This window comes from Orycteropus afer, unplaced genomic scaffold, assembly GCF_000298275.1.
Source record: "Orycteropus afer afer isolate SDZICR_OR568_19922 unplaced genomic scaffold, OryAfe1.0 scaffold00025, whole genome shotgun sequence".
Taxonomy (NCBI): Eukaryota; Metazoa; Chordata; class Mammalia; order Tubulidentata; family Orycteropodidae; genus Orycteropus; species Orycteropus afer.
The window spans coordinates 7,656,229-7,677,912 of NW_006921612.1; the positions used below are offsets into that span (position 1 = coordinate 7,656,229).

General features: G+C 39.2%; 2 protein-coding genes across 2 annotated transcripts in view; one reads left to right on the plus strand and one right to left on the minus strand.

The window, feature by feature from the left end:
• The window catches only part of CPSF3 (cleavage and polyadenylation specific factor 3), an 86,616-nt gene extending 80,470 nt beyond the window's left edge, over positions 1-6,146 (minus strand). Inside the window, exons 1-3 of the mRNA XM_007935110.2 lie at positions 6,097-6,146; positions 1,832-1,895; positions 833-930 (exon numbers count right to left, since the gene is read on the minus strand). Of these exons, the coding sequence (XP_007933301.1) occupies positions 833-930; positions 1,832-1,895; positions 6,097-6,146 (212 nt within the window). The remainder of the gene's footprint in view (positions 1-832; positions 931-1,831; positions 1,896-6,096) is intronic.
• Positions 6,147-10,787: 4,641 nt separating this feature from the next.
• ITGB1BP1 (integrin subunit beta 1 binding protein 1) lies at positions 10,788-20,788 on the plus strand. The gene is made up of 6 exons (XM_007935112.2): positions 10,788-10,859; positions 16,403-16,481; positions 17,860-17,996; positions 19,448-19,540; positions 20,068-20,217; positions 20,717-20,788. The coding sequence occupies exons 1-6, from the start codon at positions 10,788-10,790 to the stop codon at positions 20,786-20,788; spliced, it is 603 nt and encodes a 200-aa protein (XP_007933303.1).
• The last annotated feature ends 896 nt before the right edge of the window (positions 20,789-21,684 follow it).

The window sequence follows — 21,684 nt, forward strand, 5'->3', positions numbered from 1 at the left end:
CATACAGACTGAGTAAGTATGGTGAAAGGATACAACCCTGATGCACACCATTCCTGATTTGAAATGATAGTCTTCCCTTGTTCTGCTTGAAACAATGACTCATGGTCTATGTACAAGCTTCCACAGAGCACAATTAAGTGTTCTAGAATTCACATTCTTTGCAATTTTATCCATAATCCACACAGTCAAATGCCTCTGCATAGTCAATAAAACATAGGTATCATCAGCAATGATATCCCTCATTCTTATTCTGAATCCAGCTTGAATTTCCGGAAGTTCCCTATTGATGTACTGTTGTAATTGTTTTTGAATTATCTTTAGCAAAGTTTACTTACATGTAATAGTAATGATGTTGTTAAATAATTTCCACATTCTGTTGGGTCTTCTTTCTTTGAATGGGCACAATTCTTTTGTAGCTGGTTAGCCAGGAAGCTGTCCTGCAAGTTTCTTTACATAGATGAGTGAGCACTTTCAGTGTTGCATTTGTTTGTTGAAACATCTCAGTTGGTATTCCATCAATTCCTAGTGCTTTGTTTTTTGTCAATGACTTCAGCACCAATGACTTCCTCCAATACCATTGGTTCTTGATCACATGCTACCTCCTGAAATGGTTGAACTTACATTTAGAGTTAAGTAAATAAGATTCTCACAGTAAACTTCTCTAGACTGTGATGGTAATGTGGACTACTGATTTAGTAATATTTGTATTTTGTAATATTCTTCCTAGTGGCAAACACTGTTATAAAGTCAATTATTTTGAAATCGATTAAGCAATGATATTTCTAGTAAGAGTCCTTGAAAAACAGTGTTGTTATTAAAAAAGAAAACTTACTGACTAATTAATAGGAGATCAATCTCAGCTGGGTCAATTAAATCAATATAAGGAAGAGCATCCATTCCTTCTAGGCCGGGGTGTATCCCACAGTCCAACTGAAAGAGATAGGGGTGGAAAAAAAAATCACCCATCTACTACACTTTTTTTTCTTAATTCATTAAACAAATAGACAATATTTATTACTGGTTCAGCATACACAAAGTAAAGGTTTATTTAATTCATTAGCATTTAAAACGATTTTTATTAAATGGGGTAAATAGGCATTGATAATTTTAACTTCTCAAATTTAAAATACAGTTCATATTTAAGGTCAAAGAATACAAAATACAAAAGACAACTTCCTCCCAGTTATTTTTGCCAAGCTCTCCAATAATGAATGAACTCTTCCTTTAAGGATTTTGATTTTAGAAGATGGTGGGCATTTTAAAAGTTTACAGATTTACTCCTACCAAATCTATTATGAGAAAACAATGATTAGAATGGGAAGCTCCTGATTAGGATAATCCAAGTATTTCAAGGTATTAGGAAACAAATTCATAATTCAGTCAGTAAGGATTTATGCATTTTATATGATGTTACTACCAAATTAATACAACATGCCATTCTTTTTAAGATTGGGACAAGAAGAAAGAGAAACTAAAGGAACATGAGCCACTGAACTGCCTTACTAATGAGGACCTTAGAAATCATCTATTCTAATCCCTCTATCTTTCAGATAAGGAAATGAATTTAGAGAGATGGAGTGACCCTCGCAAGGTTATGGTCCCTAATGATACTTAGGCATCCAGGCTCCTGAACCAGGGCTCTATCGCTCCACCTGCTGCCTAGGGTGGCTGGAAGAGTGTGTTTTTCACATTAACTTTACAAAGTACAGACTACATACACTGAACATGGCATTTTTCAGACGCTAAATAGGCAACGACTTGATTACAAAAGACCTAAGACCCAATGTACACAGAGCCACACTGTTAACCTGATTACACAATTAGCAATTACCATTATTTTTCTTCCTTTGAATTCCAGAATAATACATGATCTTCCTACTTCTTGCCCAGCTCCACTGTAAACATTCAAGGAGAGAAATAAAAATTATTGAAAAAACAAATTTGATGGTATCCCCATCTGATGGTAACACTCAAACACCTTGAGACAAGATTTCTATACCTACCAGCCACTCCTCAGAAGGAAGGTTGGGAAATCTACTTTCGTAGTGATACCACCTCGGAAACTCAAGGAGGGGTCTCTATGAGTCAGATTTGACTTGATGGCAAAACACAACAGCAATATATAGCTATGAGTCCCTGAGTGGTGCCAACAGTTAAGTTTTCGACTATTAACTGAAAGGTTGATGGTTTGAACCTAACCAGAGGTGTCTTTTAAGGCAGGCCTGGTGACCTGCTTTTGAAAGGTAACAGCCTTGAAAATCCTATGGAGTTCTACTGTGCACACACAGGGCTGCCAAGAGCAATAATAAACTCAACAGCAACTAACAAAAATACACAGCTGATATTTACATCTCTTACTTGGTATCTTATAGACACTTTATATTCCATATGCCAAACTAGTTTTAACTTCAAGCTTCTTGCACTTGCTCTTTCCTAAGCCATCAGAAATTGACATGATTTGCTCCTCTATATCGCTGAGGTCTAAGTTTAAGTATTTTTTTCATAGAGAACTTCTCTAACTTCCTTTTCTAATTTACCCTTTACAACAAGCCACACATTTTTTTCATGATACATAACTACATAAAGTTGTTATAGCTAATCACTTACGGCTTATTTCTCATTACTAAAATGAAAGATCCTTAAGAAAAATAGTGTCTTGCTCACTGCTGTATCACTAGGGTTTAGAACAGTGCCTGGCACATAATAAATTTCAAGAAATATTTATTGAATCAATAAAAAACTCCCCAACTATGAATCTTGAAAATATAGCACTAAGTGAAAGAAGCCAAACACAAAACACTACATATTATGCTTCCATTTACATGAAATATTCAGACCAGGCAAATCTAGAGACAGAAAGTAGATTACTGGCTGCATGTTGTTGTTGTTGTTGTTTGCTGTCAAGTCAGACCTGACTCATAGAGACCCCTCCTTGGGTTTCCGAGGCAGTATCACCACGGAAATAGATTGTCCCATCTTCCTTCCAAGGAGTGGCTGGTGGGTTTGAACCGCCAGCCTTCTGGTTAGTAGTCAAGTGCCTTGGCACTATGCTACCAGGAGCTCTGGTGGTGCAGTGGCTAAAGCATTTGGCTGCTAATCAAATGGTCAACGGTTTGAACCCACCAGCTGCTCCGGAGAAAATGAAGTAGTCTGTTCCTGTAAAGATTTTTAGCCTTGGAAATTCTATGGGGGTTGCTGAGTCGGAACTGACTTGTGGGGTTTGGAGAAAATGGGGAGTGACTGCTAATATGTACAGGGTTACTCTTTGGGTGATGAAAATGTTCTGCAATTTGATAGTGGTAATACAAAACTCTATACTAAAAACCACTGAATTCACTGAACTGTACACTTTAAAATGGGTAAATTGTATGGTATATGTACTATGGTTCAAAAAAGCTATGTCAATAATACATTAAAGTTTCAAATTTACTATAGACCTGCCCCATCTTCCCTATTTCTTGAATTTACCAGTTGTCCAAGTTAGGACTCACAATCATCCTAACACTCCTCTCTGCACTGCTTTCCCTCTACAAAACATGTAATCAGATACAAAGTCCTTATGATTTTCTTACCTTCAAATCTGTTTCTTTCCAAACCATTACCACTCATTTTACTGATACCAACCTCCCATTGCTCGTCACTTGGATTGCTTCCTTACATTCTAACATACTCTAAGTCTGTTTTCCTCCACTTAATCCATTCTTGTTCATCTGCTAATGATGTTAAGAACGATTTACCTAAAACATAATCCTCACTATATATATATCGTGGCTGCTTAAGATCCTTCATTGGCTCCCTATAATTAACATGATGAAGGACCAAACTCCTTTGTATGTATACAAAAACCTACTGCAACTGAGTCAATTCTAACTTAGCGATCCTATAGGATGGAGCAGAACTGCCCCTATAAGGTTTCCAAGGCTATAAACCTTTATGGAAGCAGCTAGCCTCATCCTTCTCCTGCAGAGCAGCCGGTACATTCAAACTGCTGACCTTATGGTTGGCAGCCCAATGCCTTAACCACAGCACCACCAGAGCTATTTTGTATGTATACAAGGACCTTTCTTAAGCTGCACCGACTGCTACTCTCTCACCTCATCTGCTAACCTTATAGCCACAGATATGAAACCATTCTCATTTTCACACATGCCACCTCTTCTGCCTAAAACATCTTGCTCCCTTAAAATTTATCTATCTTTAATTCCTACTCGTTCTTTAGGACTAAGCTCATGCAGCACATTTTCCAGAACACACGATGTATCTTTCTCTTCTCAATCTGTCAGAAATCCCTGCTAGTCTCATGGCACTCAGTGAAATGCCTACCATAACAGCTACCATTTATGACCCATGGCCACTGAGTCGATTCTGACTCATAGCAACCCTACAGGATGGAGTACAAATGCTCCATAGGGTTCCCAAGGCTATAAATCTTTAAGGAAGCATATGTCTCATCTTTCTCCTGTGCAACAGATGGTAAGTTTGAATGGCCAACCCTTCAGGTGAACAGCTGTACTCACTGTACCATCAGAGCACATCTACCACTTACTGAGCACCTACAATGATCTTTACTCCTCACTGTAAGAGTTGTTGAATTATTTCCATATGAGAAACTGGGGTTCAGTGAGGATGTCCCACTAAATGGTAAAGTAGGTGTTGGACTCCAGGTCTGACTCAAGTGATGCTCTCCCATTTTTCCAAACCACCACTCCAGTACTTTTCACTCTGCAGTGCAATTCCTTCCAAAAGGATATATTCAATTAACTCAGCTCTCTTATTTGTATCCCTAGTACCTAGTACAGTGACAATATGTACTGTGTTTGCTAAAAACATGAAGGGATGACAGGTGTGAACTAAGCAGTGGGACACTTGAGTTGTTCTGAGTAGACATATGCTCAATGAATCCTTATTGAATGTGTAAGAGATATATTTACAAAAATGCACACAATAATGTGGTACTAATATGGCATGGTGGATAAGGCATCTAGCTGCTAACCAAAGGTCAGCAGTTTAAACCCACCAGCAGCTCTACAGAAGGAAGATGGGAAATCTACTTCCCTAGAGATTTATAGCCTCAGAAGTGGTCACAATGAGTCCAAATCGACTGGATGATTTTTTTTTTTTTCTTAACACCCAACATAAACATGTTTGTGGATTCAAACTGTTCATCTCTATGGATAAGTTTCCCACATTTATATCTCCCCTTCTAAACAGTATTCCACACCTTTACCGTGCTACTGGCAGAAGGCCATCTCCAATGAAAAAATAGCCGCCCCTATGGACAATCAAGGGAGCTCTGGTAGCATAGTGGCTAAGGCACTTGACTGCTAACCAGAAACCTGGCGGTTCAAATCCACCAGCCACTCCTCGGAAAGAAGATGGGGCAATCTACTTCCGTAGTGATACTGCCTCGGAAACCCATGAAGGGGTCGCCATGAGTCGGGTCCGACTCGAAGGCACATAACAACAACAACATGGACAATCCATGGCTTTGTCCTTGACAGTTTTTGTCCATAACAGCTCTGTCTCCTCTCAGACTTTCTACCTTCTTTGTTCTGTTAAAGTACTGAGCTCAGAAGGTCGAAACACATAGCAATTCCTAGTTTATTTCCTTTTTTCTTTATCTTGGCAAATGTCAAGTCCTGAAGTAATGAAAAACAGATTTAGTCTTTCCTCATACTGTTAAGGCTTATCTCATCCTGTCTGGCTATCAGCATCACCATTTTCCTCACGGCTTGCTCTGATGCGCCAAGTGTTCCAGGTTTGCTCTAATTGCCAACCCTCTTTAGCTTCTATGAAAGTGACTAACAGCCCCCAACCTCCCCCCCTTTTTCCCCCCAACTCTAAAATACCTGGCCCTGAAATTAAAAACAAAGCAAAATCGCATTCAACCTTACAGGCCCCTTCCAATCAATAGTTTATCAAACCCCTTCAGTCTAAAAGGCCGGGTTTGTAACTGCGGACCAAAGGCAAGATGCTGAAGCATGTCAGAGTGAAGCATGATGGAGTGAGGCCACTGAGGAAGCCAACCACTCCGGTTACCCCTCCTCGCCTCTCACACAGCCTGTGGCTTCATTCCCTCCTTCGCTGGTCCCTTACAGGGGTCGGATCAGCAGCTGGTCACTCTCCTCAGCAGGAATTGCAGACATCGCGGGAGTCTGAGGGAGCAGCCGGGACGAGGAACAAGTCGCCCGAGTATTTTTAAATTAGAACCATAACCACCAGGAACCAGAGCACAAGCTCCATCCACCTACAGCACAATTTCCGGCACTCTGGCGCCCGCGGCACTAGGCTCCTCCCTTCTACTTCCGGTTGGAGAACCCAGTTTGCGAGGTTCCAGCGCACTGCGGAGTCCGGAAGCCTGGATCGGGCAGCGAGGATTGCGCCTGCGCTTACTCTCTGAGACAGTGTAGAGCGGGAGGGGAAAGGAGGGTGAAAAAAACTGGCGCTGGAATTAGAACAGGAATATCTGCCACCCACACCGGCTGCTGTAGAGGTCCGACTCTGATCCGAACCTAAAGCGTTTCCAGGGATGGGCCAGAGGATGTGAGGTGAGAGTCCTCTCCTTACCCAGGCATGAGCGCGCGCCCCGTACGGGCAGCTCGAGGGTGCGTGACCGGGATCCGGGTCCCCGAAGGCGGCACCGGGCGGGGTGAGGCCAGTGTTTGGGACTGCAGGGGTGGGGCTGTGAGGAGAACCAGTGGTCTTCAGTGTCGCTTCGAGGGCGCCAAGAAGGAAGAGAGGGGCCCTGAGGTGCAGTTGGCGGACGCGAGGATGGGGGCTGCGTTGAGATCGAGGTGTGAGGACCCGTAGGCGGGAAGGAGGGCATGCGTCTGCGGGCCAGTGAGGTGCGGAACAAATGCCCGAGTGTGGGGCTTCTCTTCCTGCCCTGCCACTCTATGATTTTGCTACAATAACGCCTGAGATGGTAGATGTGTGAATTTGTCTTGTCAGATAAGATCATCATGGAATGGAAGCATCTATAGCTGCGGGATTGTCTTGTATGTCAAGATCTGCCTGTTTTCTTGCCCTTTGAGAGGGAGGTGAGGAAATAGCGTACATTTTTGTGCTTGCTCCTGTTGTTTTCTCCACTGCTTCAGCCTCCTCCCGCTGCTTGTGAGATTGAGTCTGTCTTGTTTACTGTCGGATATGTTCAGCACCGACCAAGTGACAGGCACTCCAGTAACAGAGTGGTGTCTGGAAAAAGCTTCGGAGCCAAGTCTGCCTAAGTTCAGAACTCGACCTCATCGTTTATTCGTCTGGTGACCTTGGCAAGTCACGTAATCTCTTGGAACTTTGATTTCCTAATTTGAAAGGGGCTGAAATACTAAAATCTTGCTGGTTAGTAGTGAAGGTTAGAGATATATACAGCACCTCGCAATGTGCAGGACTCAAGGTTGGTGTTCAGTAAATGAAAATTGTTATTTGGGTGCCGTGTCCCAAGAAAGTTCTCAGGTTGAGTAGCATGTCCTCTAGCAAGCTGTGCTAGGCAGTGGGGACACAGAGATGAATAACCTAACCTCACCTTGAGGAATTTACAGTGTAATGAGTATAGGAGAGGAGTGCATCTGGAGGGGAAGATGTTGAGGACAGCTTTAGGCATTTTGGCATTTAATAAGCCTGTGGAACATCCAAGGGACAATAAGTATCATTTGCCTCATTTTTATGATGAATAATTTAGCGATAGGAATGATTTGCCTAAGAACTTGGATCAAAATATGGCAGATATCAAAGGCTTTAATAAATGCTTTTAAGCTCCTGGATTCATGAAAAGAAAGGAGTTGTAATGACATTGAATTATAGTGTAGGAACTTTCAAATCATTCTAGAGTTCTAGGGATTTGAAGAGGTGCTTCGGGACTCCACTAAAGAGAGCCAAACTTTACATTTAAATCATATTTAAAATTGATGTATATAATATTTATATAATGTGCTTAAAAATGTTTTACCGACATTTTAACTACTGACAATTATGCTACTTTATGGTGCTGGAGTAACCCATTTTTGGCCAACCTTGGAATAAGACTCCTGCCTTCTCTCTTTTACTGAAAAGTAACCTGTGATGACAAGGTTATAATTTGCAACGGCTTATCTGTAATAACCCTCTAACCAGTTGCCTCTTTTTATTCTTATACCTATACAGTTAGTTCCCCACCCAGTAGCCAGAGTCATCTTTTTAAAACAGAAATATGATTTTGTCATTTGAGTGCTGAAAAGCCTCAGCATCTTCCTATTAAACCCAAACTAAAACCCAAACTTTAGTTGTCGTCTATAAGACCTGTGGTCTGGCCCCTGCGTATTTTTCTCCTCATTCTCCTCACTCTCCCTTTTACTCCACTCTAGCCATATTTACCTTTTACTATTTCCTTTATTAAGCTTGTTCCCTCAAGACATTTATACTTGCTGTGCCTTCTATTTGAAGTATTTTTCCTCCACATCTATTTATGACTGTGCTCACTTCATCCAGTCTCCATACCTCTCATTTCTTCAGAACGTCTTTTTCTATCTGAAATACTCACCCCTTTCTTTAATAACTCTGTGTCACCTTAGCTTGCTTTAGTTTTTCTCCTAGCAATCATTGTTTCTTAATAATATGTTTTATATTTGTTTTGCTTGGCCTGTATACTGTCCCTAAAATATAAACTTTATGAGGTAGGGGCCTCATTTGTCTTATTCACCAGTGTATCCCTTGCACCTAGTTGGTGCTCACTTACTACTCAGCAACGAAGGAATTAATCAGGTCTGTCTACTCCATGTATAAAGTGAAAATAGAGAAATGAATGAGGCTGATAAAAGAACCTGGACTCAGGTTGGGTAGTGGCCTAAGGTCATACCTAATAGGTGGACTTAGCGTATAGTCTTCAGATACAACGGGAGAAACTTTTAATTGGAGCAGGAACATTAATTGACTACTTTATGATTTTCTCATTCTTTTTCCTTCATCAGGTGCATCGTTTTTCCCGAAAGAATTGACCGTGTCAGAATGAAAGGGAGCTATCTGTATAGACTGCTGTCTGTGGAACTTGTGAAGACAATAAACCCGAATTAGATTCTACAGTAAGCAATTTCCTTTTGTAGAATTCAGTTTTTGGTGAAATTTGTTAGGTTATCTTATTTATAACTCCTCTTGAAAGATAAGGAGCTCTGGTAGCGTACTGCTTAAAGCACTTGACTGCTAACCAGAAGGTTGGTGGTTCAAGCCCACCAGCCACTCCTTGGAAGGAAGGTTGGGCAATCTACTTCCATAGTGATACTGCCTTGGAAACCCAAGGAAGGGTCGCTATGAGTCAGGGCCAACTCAATAGCACAGAACAACAGCAGCAACTTGAAAGATAAGCCATGGTTCCTTCATCGATAAAAAGCAGATTATAACTTACCTTCTTTAAGCCCACTTAAGAGTAGGCGCTGTGGCATGTGGTAGACCCTTACAAAATATCTGGATTAAATGAATATGTCACAGGGTTGCTGTTCGGATAAAATGAGAAAATAATATTTGGAAGTACTTTGAACTATGAAATATCATGCAGGTTAGTTAATAATAGTTTTCTAAGTAAAATATATTAACTCATATGAAATGGACAGAGTAAAATTTACTAATGTTTCCAAGGCATTAAATATTAATTTCTTAGAAAGATAGAGAAAAGTGACTCTGGGGAACATAATATCACCTCCTTACCTGGCCTTGTTGCAGTGATGAGGTGAGAAGCTATCACCTGGGAATGTTTTTATATCATCTTACTTTAAGTATATTTCAAGACTTTAAGAAAAATGCACATTTCTGAGAGGTAATATCTCCTGTTCTTAGACCTACATTACAGAATATGAAACTGATACAGTATCTTATACCCACTATTTTGATTGGTAAACTGTTATTGTGTCACATATTTTGCTAACATCTTGAATTGATTAAAGAGAAATATGACACTTGAATGTTTTGAAAAGTAGATGACGTGTGTAACTTCTGCAAGAAATGCTTTCGATACTACTAGATATGACAAGTAGATTTCTGTACTTTTAATTTATTGATTTTGCTTTTTGTAATTTAAAAAGAATGAATAGTATCATTATGTCCCTTAGTCACCCTTTAAGCCCAGCAGTGAACTCACCCAGTGGCTCAACTTTCAGCCAAACAATAGACAGGCCTGTAAGGTGAATAATAACACTGGGGAGGTAGCACTCCTAAGAATAATCAACAGTAAGAGATCAAAAGGGCAGCATTTGCTCAGGGATAAAGCTCTGAAGGCAGGAATGAGTTGGAAAGAAGACAAAGGGAAATGGTAACCACAGGGAGGAAGTGGGAAGAGTGCTGTTACACTGTAGGGATTACAGTCAATGTCATGAAACAAAATGTGTATGAATTATTGATTGGGAAACCAATTTACTCTGTAAATGTTCATCAAGATCAATAAAAAGTTAAAAAGAAACAAAAAGAATAGTATCCAAATTTTGTGGTCAAGGGAATATATTTATGTTGTAAGTAAAAGGAATTAATGGTTTTTACTCTTACTATATATACATTGTTGTTGTTATGTGCCGTTGAGTCAGACCCAACTCATAGCAACCCCTCCTTGGGTTTCCGAGGCAATATCACTATGGAAGTAGATTGCCCCATCTTCCTTCCGAGGAGTGCCTGGTGGGTTTGAACCGCCAGCCTTCTAGTCAGCAGCCAAGTGCTTTAGGCACTAAGCTGCCAGAGCTCCATAAGGTGATTTAAAGTTGCTTTTCTTCATATAATTGTAGCCAACATTTATTTTCCCAGGGGTACTTCTTTGGATCAAGCTATGGTGAAAAATGTTTCGGAAAGGCAAAAAACGACACAGTAGTAGCAGTTCCCAAAGTAGTGAAATCAGCACGAAAAGCAAGGTAGGGGAAATGGAATTTGGAATGGACTCATACAGCAGTGAGACTTTTGTTTCTTCTAACTGATACTGCAGAGGATACTAACCATGGGCAGACTGCCTGCTACCTTCAAACTAGGTGTGTTTTAAAATTCATATTTTATACTAGAGATATATTCTGTACTTGGTTTAATTTTATTTTGTTTTGGTGGATTTTCTGAAATTCTTAAATACATTAAACTAGGATGGACACAACCTATGAAATATTTCATTGAAACAAACACTGTATTTAAAATTTTTTAAATGTTACAAGTTGCAGACAATTAAGGGCCTAGATCTCTTGAATTCCAGGATTTGGTGGTATACATAAGTACAATTCTGTTTACTTAACAGTGAGCTAGGCAAATACCTGTATCCTAGAGACTTTCTGTGTGTTGTTTGATGGAATGCATCAATCTTATATAGAACATACCTTTGAAGATTTATTCAACAGCACACTTTGGTATCCTATTCAAAGGTTAGAGTGAGAGAGTACAAAGATAACTGAATTATATTTATTCCAAGAATGTTAAGTTTTTAACACAAACTTTTGGTATTTAGAAGACCAGTATTCTTTTCTGCCTCCTGGACTATATAGCATATGAAAACTTTTGTTCATTCATTCGTATCAAGCACTGTTGTTATTGTGTGCTATTGAGTCAATCCCGACTCATAGTGACCCAACAGAGTAGAACTGTTCCATAGCATTTCCTAGGCTGTAATCTTTACAGGAGCAGATTACTAGGTCTTTTCTCCCAACTGACGAATTTTTGGTTAGCAGTCTAGTGCTTCACTATTATTCCACCAGGGCTCTTATATTAAGTACTGACCCACTGCCATTGAGTCAACTCCAACTAATAGCAACCATACTGGAGAGAGTAGAACTGACTATAGGGTTTCCAAGGTTGTAAATCTTTGTGGAAGCAGACTGCCTCATCTTTCTCCTGCAGAGCAGTTGGTGGGTTCGAACTGCTGACCTTTTGATTAACAGCTGAATACTTAATCACTATGCCACCAGAGCTCCTTTATATTGAGCACTACCATTTTAGTCAAATACTGTGTTAGGTTCAGCGGCTAGAGCAGTTAAAAAGAGAAGAAAAAAAAAAATCTCAGCCCTCATAGAGTTTACATTCTCATTGGGGGAGAGAATAATGAATAAATAATTAAAATATAGAATATGTCAGATGGTGAAAACTTCTAAGAGAAGAGAAGAATTGTAGGGAATAAAGAGTGGTAGGAGATTGGGTGTGATGCAGTTTTAAACCAGTGCAATTTTAAAATTCAGGAAAGATTTTATAGATGACATTTGAGCAGAGGCCTAACAGAGTTGAGGTGGCCATGATGATACTGAGGGAAGAGTGGTTCAGATAGAGGAAACAGCAAGTGCAAAGGCCCTAAGACAGGAGCATGCCTACCATGTTTAAGGAACAGCAAGAAGACCATTGTGACCAGAATGGACTGAAGTCGAGCAGGAGAGGTTTAGGTGGGGTTAGAGAAGTAGGGGGAGCTGGGGTATGTGGAGCCTTGTAGGCATTGTAAAGACTTGCTCTTTTACTCTGAGCGAGGTGGAAAGCATTGGAGAGTTTGGGGCCAGGGAGTGATAAAACTTATATTAAGTTTACTTGGAATCACTTTGACTGCTATAAAGAGGCTAGAGGTTCAAACCCACCAGCCACTCCTCGGAAGGAAGGTGGGGCAATCTACTTCTGTAGTGATACTGCTTCGGAAACCCAAGGAGGGTCACTATGAGTCAGGTCCAACTCGACGGCACATAATAACAACAACAGCTAAAAGGAGGGCAAGGATGAAAACAGAGATACCAGTTGGGAGGATAGTGTAATAATCCAAGTGGGAGATGATTGTAGCTAGGACTGGGATAGGGGGTAGTGATACAAGTAGTGAGAAGAATATTCTGGACATTTTCAGACTCATGCCAACAGGATCTGTTGAGAGATTGGCAGTGGGGTATAAAGAAAACAGGAGTCAAGGCTTGCATCAGTGAAGTAACAACGGTTGATTGAATTCTTCATAGAGTATAAAGCACTTTCACATATTTACCTCATTTTAGCTTTCCAGTGTGCACATACCATCCCATGAAATAGCCATTTAGCTTTAGGTTACTACTTATTAATATTTGTCTGTGGTGCTTCGTATAGTGCTAGCTAGTATGGGAAGCAGAATATGTATTCCTTCCAATTCTTTCAGATACCGTTTGAGACATTGTTAGTGCATGGAATAGCCCAGACACAGTAAGTAACCAAGAAAATGTGAAATTGTGTTATAGCTGTCAGGTATTACTTGAATAATTCAGACACTGGGAATATTGTAGCACTAAAGTTGTGAAGGAAGTCTTCCAAAAAAAAGGTAGGAAGTGAATGGGGCTTTAAAATATGTAGGTGGAGTGTGTATAAGTTCAGAAGGTTAGACATTCCAGTTCCACGCAAGAGGAGCAGTGTTATTGCAAATGAGACTGAATCTGGTAAGTCAGTTGGATAGTGAGGCAAATACCCTGAGTAGAACCTTAACGAGGTTTCCAATAATATCAGACAGTGTTTCACTGTTATTCATAAGGTTTTCACTGGCCAATTCTTTGAGAAGTGGATGGCCTCTTCCTTCTTCCGAGTCTTTCTTAGTCTGTAAGCTCTGCTGAAATCTGTCCACCATGGGTAATCCTGCTGGCATTTGCAACACCAGTGGCATAGCCTCCAGCGTCATGGCAACACGCAAGCCACCACAGGACGACAAATTGACAGACAAGTTCTTCTCCCTAAGCTGCTCCTAACTGCTCAGGTGTTGTGGTGTTGCTATGTGCCGACGAGTTGGACCCGACTCATAGCGACCCCTCCTTGGGTTGCTGAGGCAGTATCACTATGGAAGTAGATTGGCCAACCTTCCTTCTGAGGAGTGGCTGGTGGATTTGAACCATCAGCCTTCTGGTTAGCAGTCAAGTGCCTTAGGCACTATGCTACCAGGGCTCATATCTGCTCAGGTAGATTCTTTGAATTTGAGGGACCTTAGAGAGCTCCTATTCTAGTAGTTCTTTATCACTAAAGAGCCTTATCATTTCTCACCCTGTGAGCTGTTTTAACCCTTTTAAGACAAAATTATTTTCTGCTAGATTTTTTTTTTTTTTTTTTTTGAAACCATGTGTTTTGAGCAATGGAAGACAGTTTGAATGAAATTAAAAAAAAAAAGTTTGATGTAATACAGATTTTGATACAATTAGTGGGACACCCAAGGGGTCTCTGGTGCTGGGGTTGGTGGGATAAGGCCCCATTTCTTCAGAATCACGTAGTTATACAAACGCACAATTAGTGGGACACCCAAGGGGTCTCTGGTGCTGGGGTTGGTGGGATAAGGCCCCATTTCTTCAGAATCACGTAGTTATACAAACGCCCCACCAGATGGCAGCATGCTCTAAAAGTGGGATCAAAGTATTCCATTATACCCCAGAGGTGGAACAGGTGGGCACTTTATATCCCATGGGTCATGAAAAGGTGAAAAGACTTGTATACTAAAGGCCAGGACTTGGGTGAGGCAACAGAGGTACCTGAGACACAAAATTCAAAGGCGCTCACTCTCAGGATTGTGCAAGTGCTAACATTAAACGTGATGCCATCTTAGATTTTGCATCCTAGGCACCTTCCTGGCTTCACCCTAGTTCCTGCTGTGTACACCGAACTGTTAAACCACAGTGTCCACACTGAAATAAAGATGTCTGTGACTGCCATTTGATTTTCAGTCAGGACGGGATAACCAGCATTATCATTGACTGGATACACTTCTAGATGAAAGCACAGCAATGTGACATTTTTGTAATCCTCTGCAGTCTTAGAATGGGAAAATTAGTAGTTTTCTTTAAAGTTTTTGAACTCCTGGAGCTAGTGCAAGAACCTCCTTACTGTTACCTTCGTAACCCATAAACGTAAGGATCTTATTTTCTAGATCAGAAAACAGGTAGACTTAAGGACTAGCTACTGGCAGAGCTAGGACTAAAGCCCAGATTTGCTGATTCCATAAGGACCTTGCTAATGGTTCTTTGATGTGGCTGGTGCCCAGAATGCAGGTGAGTGGAGCACTGGGGCTAGAGAAGTACAAAGGGGCCTCTTTCCACCTTGTCCAGGACTGCATATTTTATCCTGGTGGTGAGGGGGAGCCACTGTGGTTTTAAAGGAAATTTGTGACTGTTAAATTGATATTTTAAATAAAGCTTTTTGTTATATCTTGAACATGTGAAAAATAGGTTGTTTATCTCCTCCTGTTCTAAGTAATGGTGTTTTCCTATATAGGGGGGTAGTTTGAAGCCCAAAAGTTTGCTCTGAATGGTTACTGACTTCAGGAGTTGTCCTAATCCCAGGAGCCAGTCTAAATTTGTAATAGTATCTTAATTCTGTCCCCAGCTGTTGAACATTTGGTTATTTCCGGGTTTTCAGTACCACAGATAACATCATTGTGAATGTTTTCATGCATGCAGCTCTCCTTACTTTAGATTATACTGCAAGAAGTGGAATTATTGAGAAAGGGAAGGCATGTATTTAAGACTTGATACGTTCTTGTAGTCACCTTTGATTCACTTCTTAAACTATTTAAACATTTGATTATACTTTTAACTTTTAATCTTGATTTGAGTTACAAGTGACTAATTTTTGTTGTTGTTGAGGAGTTTGTTTATGTGTTCATTTGGAGAGACAACATAAGCTCCAGAGTTGGGCTGGCTTTCATCTTTATGGAAGCTGCTCACCAGGCCTGGATCTTCCGAGGTCATGCTGGATGGGTTTGAACAGACAGCCTTTGGTTTACTAGCTGAGTGCAGACTGTCTGCCACCCAGGGACCTTAACTAACATTTTTATTGGAAAGTTTTCTGATGTTTTTCCTAAGAAATTTGAGCGTTTAATTCTATAGAATGAACTACATCCATCTATGTGATTCTCAGTTTTGCTTATTTCTCATTGAAATTCACATTAATAGCTATGTTTGATCTGCCAGTTAGCCTGTGTATAACTTCTGAGTGCCAGATGCTAGTTGGAATAATTGCAGAAACACTGGATTAAGCATTAGGAGACCTACATTTGAGCTCTGATGCATTTACTGGATGTGTCCTTGGATAAATCACTTAACCTTTCTGGGTCTGTTTCCTCATTTCTAAAACAGGGATGATAATCCCTGCCCTGCTTCCTGCACAGAGTTCTCTTTGCTTAAGTGGAAATAAAATGAAAGTAAAATAAAGATTTTTACATGTAACATAAATATAAGGTATCTTGTAAAAAGAGTTGTGGCTTTGATTTATCTTTTTTTTTTTTTTTAAATCCAATATTGTTTATGGGAAGAGCAGTTGAGATATTATGTATTTTTTGAAGTTTGCTTTACTATTTGTCATTAGAAAAATTTCTCTGGGTTGATCTACTTAAATAACTGACCTGATTTTTTATGTGTCAGCTTTTAGTAAAAAGTAATTTGAATGTGTTTAGTACCGTGCTTGAGAGAAGACAGTCTTATTATATTGAGGTTGTTTTTTTTTTGTTTCTCAGTCTGTAGATTCTAGCCTCGGGGGACTTTCACGATCCAGTACTGTGGCCAGCCTCGATACAGATTCTACTAAAAGCTCAGGTATGTAAAGGGGTTGGATAATTTTTGTCTAAGGCTTCTAATTTATATTCATGTAGTTTTATTAGTGTAGCAAAATGACTTCTTATATATTTGGGGTTTTCTTCCTTTCTCTTATTTCTGATAAGCATTTAGAAATAGACCAGTATTTGGTAGAATGTGGGCTAAGGGTATGGAGTGGTTGGAGAAAGGGACTGTGTTAAAGGTTGGAGAGAGTACCTGGGCAAACTTCTCTCAGAGCCTGAGACTAAGAACATTTGGAAAGCTTTGTGCAGCAAGAATCTAGAAGTTGCAGTAGATGCTGCCCTTAATTTACCTGTCTGTTCCTGATGTTATTGAGCTAGTGCATCTTGGTATATCTCTGGGTAAATGACTCCTTAACCTTTTTAATCAGTAAGATATTTGTCTTACTCCCCATAAATAATATAATTCCTTTATTGATAACTCATCCTCTGCCATACCATTTTTTAAAAAGCTACTTTGAAACTTCTAAATTTTTAAACATCTGTATACTAAACCAAAACCCATTGCCATGGGGTTGATTCCAACTCAGCAACCTTACCTAGCCATGTGAAATTAGTAGCTCCTTGGAGATCAAAAAGTGACTTCTAAACCAAGCTTCATAAATAGCTAATGATATTAATTTTCTTATCTAAAATCCTTTTTTCTTTTCTCGAGGATCACTGACTAGTCAGTGTATAAAGTCAATCTGTAAAAGGGAAGTAGAACCAGATAATATAAAAGAGAATGTTATAAGTTGTATTATCTTCATTGCCAGATGCCTCTAAAATATTAAAAAACATGATCATCCTTTTATTAAATATAACTTAAAAGTAATCATATAATGATACCATAAATGCTTTGTGGGGATTTCTGTAATGGCTCAGTTTTATAACATACACGCAGTTCTTCAACCTGGTGCTATTATAGTAAGGGACATCCTGTCTGGCATTATTCCATCTATATATATTTTTTTTTTAAAGTCTTTTTTTTTTTTTTCCCTGACTGAATAGCAGAGGAAGACTAGGCTTCCTGAATCAGGAAAGGAATTTAAAAGTTAATGTGGTAAAGAGGGAGAGGAAACAAACGGAATCATTATCTAGCTGATATTGTATGTTCTGAAATGAAGAATATTAATACTTGATTTATTCGTATTGAGATTTTATACATTTTGCATATTGTGAATTACTTGAGCAAAAGGTTGATGAAATTTTAAGGTCTTTCCCATTACATCAAAAAGTTGTGTATTTTTAAATACTTTATTAAAGGTTAAGTTCTAATGACACCATCTGTTTCTTACTTGAGAAGAGCCTGAAGAAGGGACTATAATTCAAGTGTTCCTTTTGAAGTCTTACTATTACAATTTTTCTTTTTACTTTAGGACAAAGCAACAATAATTCAGATACCTGTGCAGAATTTCGAATAAAGTATGTTGGTGCCATTGAGAAACTGAAACTCTCTGAGGGAAAAAGTCTGGAGGGGCCACTAGACCTGATAAACTATATAGATGTTGCCCAGGTAAAAAAAGAAAAATTCAATTTAAAGCCTCTGGTTATTTGATTGTTGATAGTAAACGCATGGTATTAGAGGATCCACTGGATAGCTCTTCTCCATCTTACCCCAAAGATGCAGGTCCAGGAGCGGTACTAACTGTTGTAAATGTTTACTAAGCACTGTACTTATAGGTGGTTGTGTTAGACTGGTTTCTCTAGATATAAAGGTGCCTTGGACACTGAGTTGCAGAGGATCACAGAGACCAATGTTCTTTCCATTAAACATAGTACTTATTTAGTTTTTAAATGGGATATTCTGATCCTCTTGTTTAAATGAGGATTTTGGTGACTGATTACACACCGTAGATTTTCCTTTTAAAATGAAATGATTGGCAAAAGATTATAGGCATACTTCACTTCATTGCACTTCACAGATAATGTGTTTTTTACAAATTGAAGGTCTGTGGCAGTTCTACCTCGAGCAAGTCTGTTGGTGCCATTTTCCAACAGCATGTGCTCATTTTGTGTCTCTGTGCCATATTTTGGTAAGTTTTACAATACTTCAAACTTTTTCATACTGCTTTTGCACACAGTAGCCTAAAATAAAGTGTAAACCTAACTTTGATATAGACTGGGAAACCAAAAAATGTGTGCAACTTGCTTTTATTGCAGTATTCACTGCTTTATTGCGATAGTCTCTTTATTACAGTGGTCTGGAACCAAACCCACAATATTTCTGAGGTATGCCTATAGTATAAAAATTAAAGACATAGCTTATTTACTTTAATGTCAGCACATGGTTCCACAAAAACATTTATAATATGGGACATGTACTGAATGCCAGAAATACCTAATTTAAGAAAAGACAAATATAGTCACAGTTCTAATTTAGGAAATAAAATTACCAGTGAAATCATCAGGTATTATCTCCTGTCTCTAAATAGCTCAAATTAGTGGTAAGTGTTTTTGAAAGGCAAGTAACTGTTCATCAAACAGTGTGTGCCTGCAAAGACCCTGGAGCCTGGGAATAACCAGACATACTAACACCTGGATAGGATATAAAACAGCTGTGAGAAGAATGGTTCCTGTGGCCGTGTCTCCTTATGTTTTCAAGTGTTAACACTACTGTAAACTTTGAGTATTTTAAAATCTAAATAGAGACCTTTATTTTTCTGGTGTCAGTATTTTAACCTCCCCAGGACCTGTAAAAAGTATCTCAGTTTCAAATTAGGGTTAACCTCAAAGGGATGGAACAATACTGTTAAGTAAATGAATCTGAATTTTGCCCTGATTTATCAACTGCATTTTAAAAAAAAAAGATTTTCCTTCAGAAAGAAATTCTTGCTGGGCTGGGTTGTGTACCCTCCATTCTTTACAGGGTTTGGGTTTGTTGGCAGCCAGGCACTAAAAGTGACTTATCAGACTTAAGGATATAGCATCATTTTAAATGTATTATCATGTTTTTTCACTTTAAAGCAAGATGGAAAGTTGCCTTTTGTTCCTCTGGAGGAAGAATTTATTATGGGAGTTTCCAAGTATGGTATAAAAGTATCAACATCAGATCAGTATGTAAGTATATAATTTATTAAGGAAAAACCATGCTAGGCATTAGGAAGCTCGTTCTGTAAAGGCCTATTTTGTAGTTAGGTCAGCTTCTGTTTGCAGAATGGTTTGTAAACATTCCTGGCTGCTGGTGCTAAACATGACCAATGTCATAGAGTGAATAGGAGCTCCTTTTTGTATCCCCTGTGCAGGCAGGGTCCACGCCAACATCCCCACTGGTGGCTCCTAATTTGTTTTCAACTTTGGACCCCATATTAGTTAAGAGCAGCTGCCAGCTTGGAAGCTGGGCAGAGAGAATGGGTGAGTTTAGATCACCTTATTCCTGTGTCTCTAGAACTTAAGAAGGTTTTGTAATCCTAAATATGCCATAGCTGAACATACCAGAATGTCTCTGTGGGTGAAAAACCTATACAGCTATTTTTTGCCAAATGTGGATATATGCTACCTTAAAGCTTCATAGGAAAATGTCTTACAAGAACTGAGATACTTTTAACATTTTCATGACCTTTCTGGATTTTCACTGATTTCTGCAGGATGTTTTACACAGACATGCTCTATATTTAATCATTCGGATGGTGTGTTATGATGATGGTCTGGGGGCAGGAAAAAGCTTACTGGCTCTGAAGACTACAGATGCAAGTAATGAAGAATACAGCCTATGGGTGTATCAGTGCAGCAGCCTGGTGAGATTTTAAGTTCCCTTGGTCAGTTTCTTAGTGCTTCATCAAATGAAGTGGCAAAATCCAGACTCTATTTCCAGTGTTTTCAAAGGCTCATGAGATGTTATCCATTATGTATCTAATACCTGGCATAATAACAATGAATGAATATTAGTCTGGTAGCAGCACCCACTTGTTTAAAGGTTTAGGATAAATATAAAGCAGGTGAGGGAAAGTGGTGTGTTCCTCCATGGGCCACATCCCTTTTTTGTATACTGTCATCCTTATTGAGGCAGGGATGGCCCTTCTCACATGTGTTTATTGTTCATTATATTAGGAGACTTTGGTATGTTTTCTCCTAACCAAGGCAAGCTGTGTAGTGGGCCTTCTAAATCTATTCATGTATAGGTATAGGAGAGGGGTTTGAGAGCCAGATTTATATCTTTGCTGATTATCATGTCAAATTAATTTCAGGAAGAGATTTATGAACATTGTTCTTACTGTATATTTTCATATAATGTAGGAGCAAGCACAAGCAATTTGTAAAGTTTTATCTACCGCTTTTGATTCTGTCTTAACATCTGAGAAATCGTGAATTCTGCAGTCAAGTGGAAGGCAACTTCATTGGAAAATTCATTTGCTTCTTAAATAGTTTTCTTCAATCTGCAGTGTTGAAGTATTGTGGAAATTGGAAGTGACCGCTTGTCCAGGATTTTCTGAAGAAAATGCAATATATAATATTGATCATTTGTTTTTATATTAAAATGTACCTTATTAAACAGTGAATTAACTCTCAGTAAAGTTATTTTCTGGGGTTAATAAAGAAAACTCATTTATCACTATATGCAAATAAGCGTAACACCTAAGTGTAACAAAAGTCCAGTAAGTATAATAAATGTCCACTCAGTGGATAATAAACATTGAGAACTTGTCTGAGGAAAACTAATGTAATCTGTTCTGTAGCTAGCTTCCTATTGATGCAGCATCACTAGCTTGGAACTCTGTTGTTGTTGCCATTAAGTCTGTTCCAACTCATGGTGACCCCATGTATGCAGAGTAGAGTTGTTGTGACCTTTTGAAAGCAGCTGTCTCCGGGTAGGTTTGAACTGCCAACCTTGACGACAGTATTCAAGTGCTTGTTTGTGCTTGGAATTCTAGTCACAGAGACTGTCGATCTGGGTTCATGTTGTTTTAGAACAGTGACACAGCCAACTTAAGACACAAAGTAAATTTTTAAAAGTATGTTGTCAAGATAATTTGGGTAACCCACAATTTTTATCTCAAGAGTTAAATGTCAAAGATTATTGCTTATGGTAAAAGTAACTAGTATTTAAAGACTCTCATTTATAGTATACTGCTGTTGTTTGCCATCAAGTTGTTTCCAGTTCACACCACCCTAGAGGACAGAGTAGAACCACCCCATGGGCTTTCCAAGGCTGTTTCTTTAGAGTAGCAGACTGCCTCATTGTTCTCCCCCGGAGCATCTGGTAG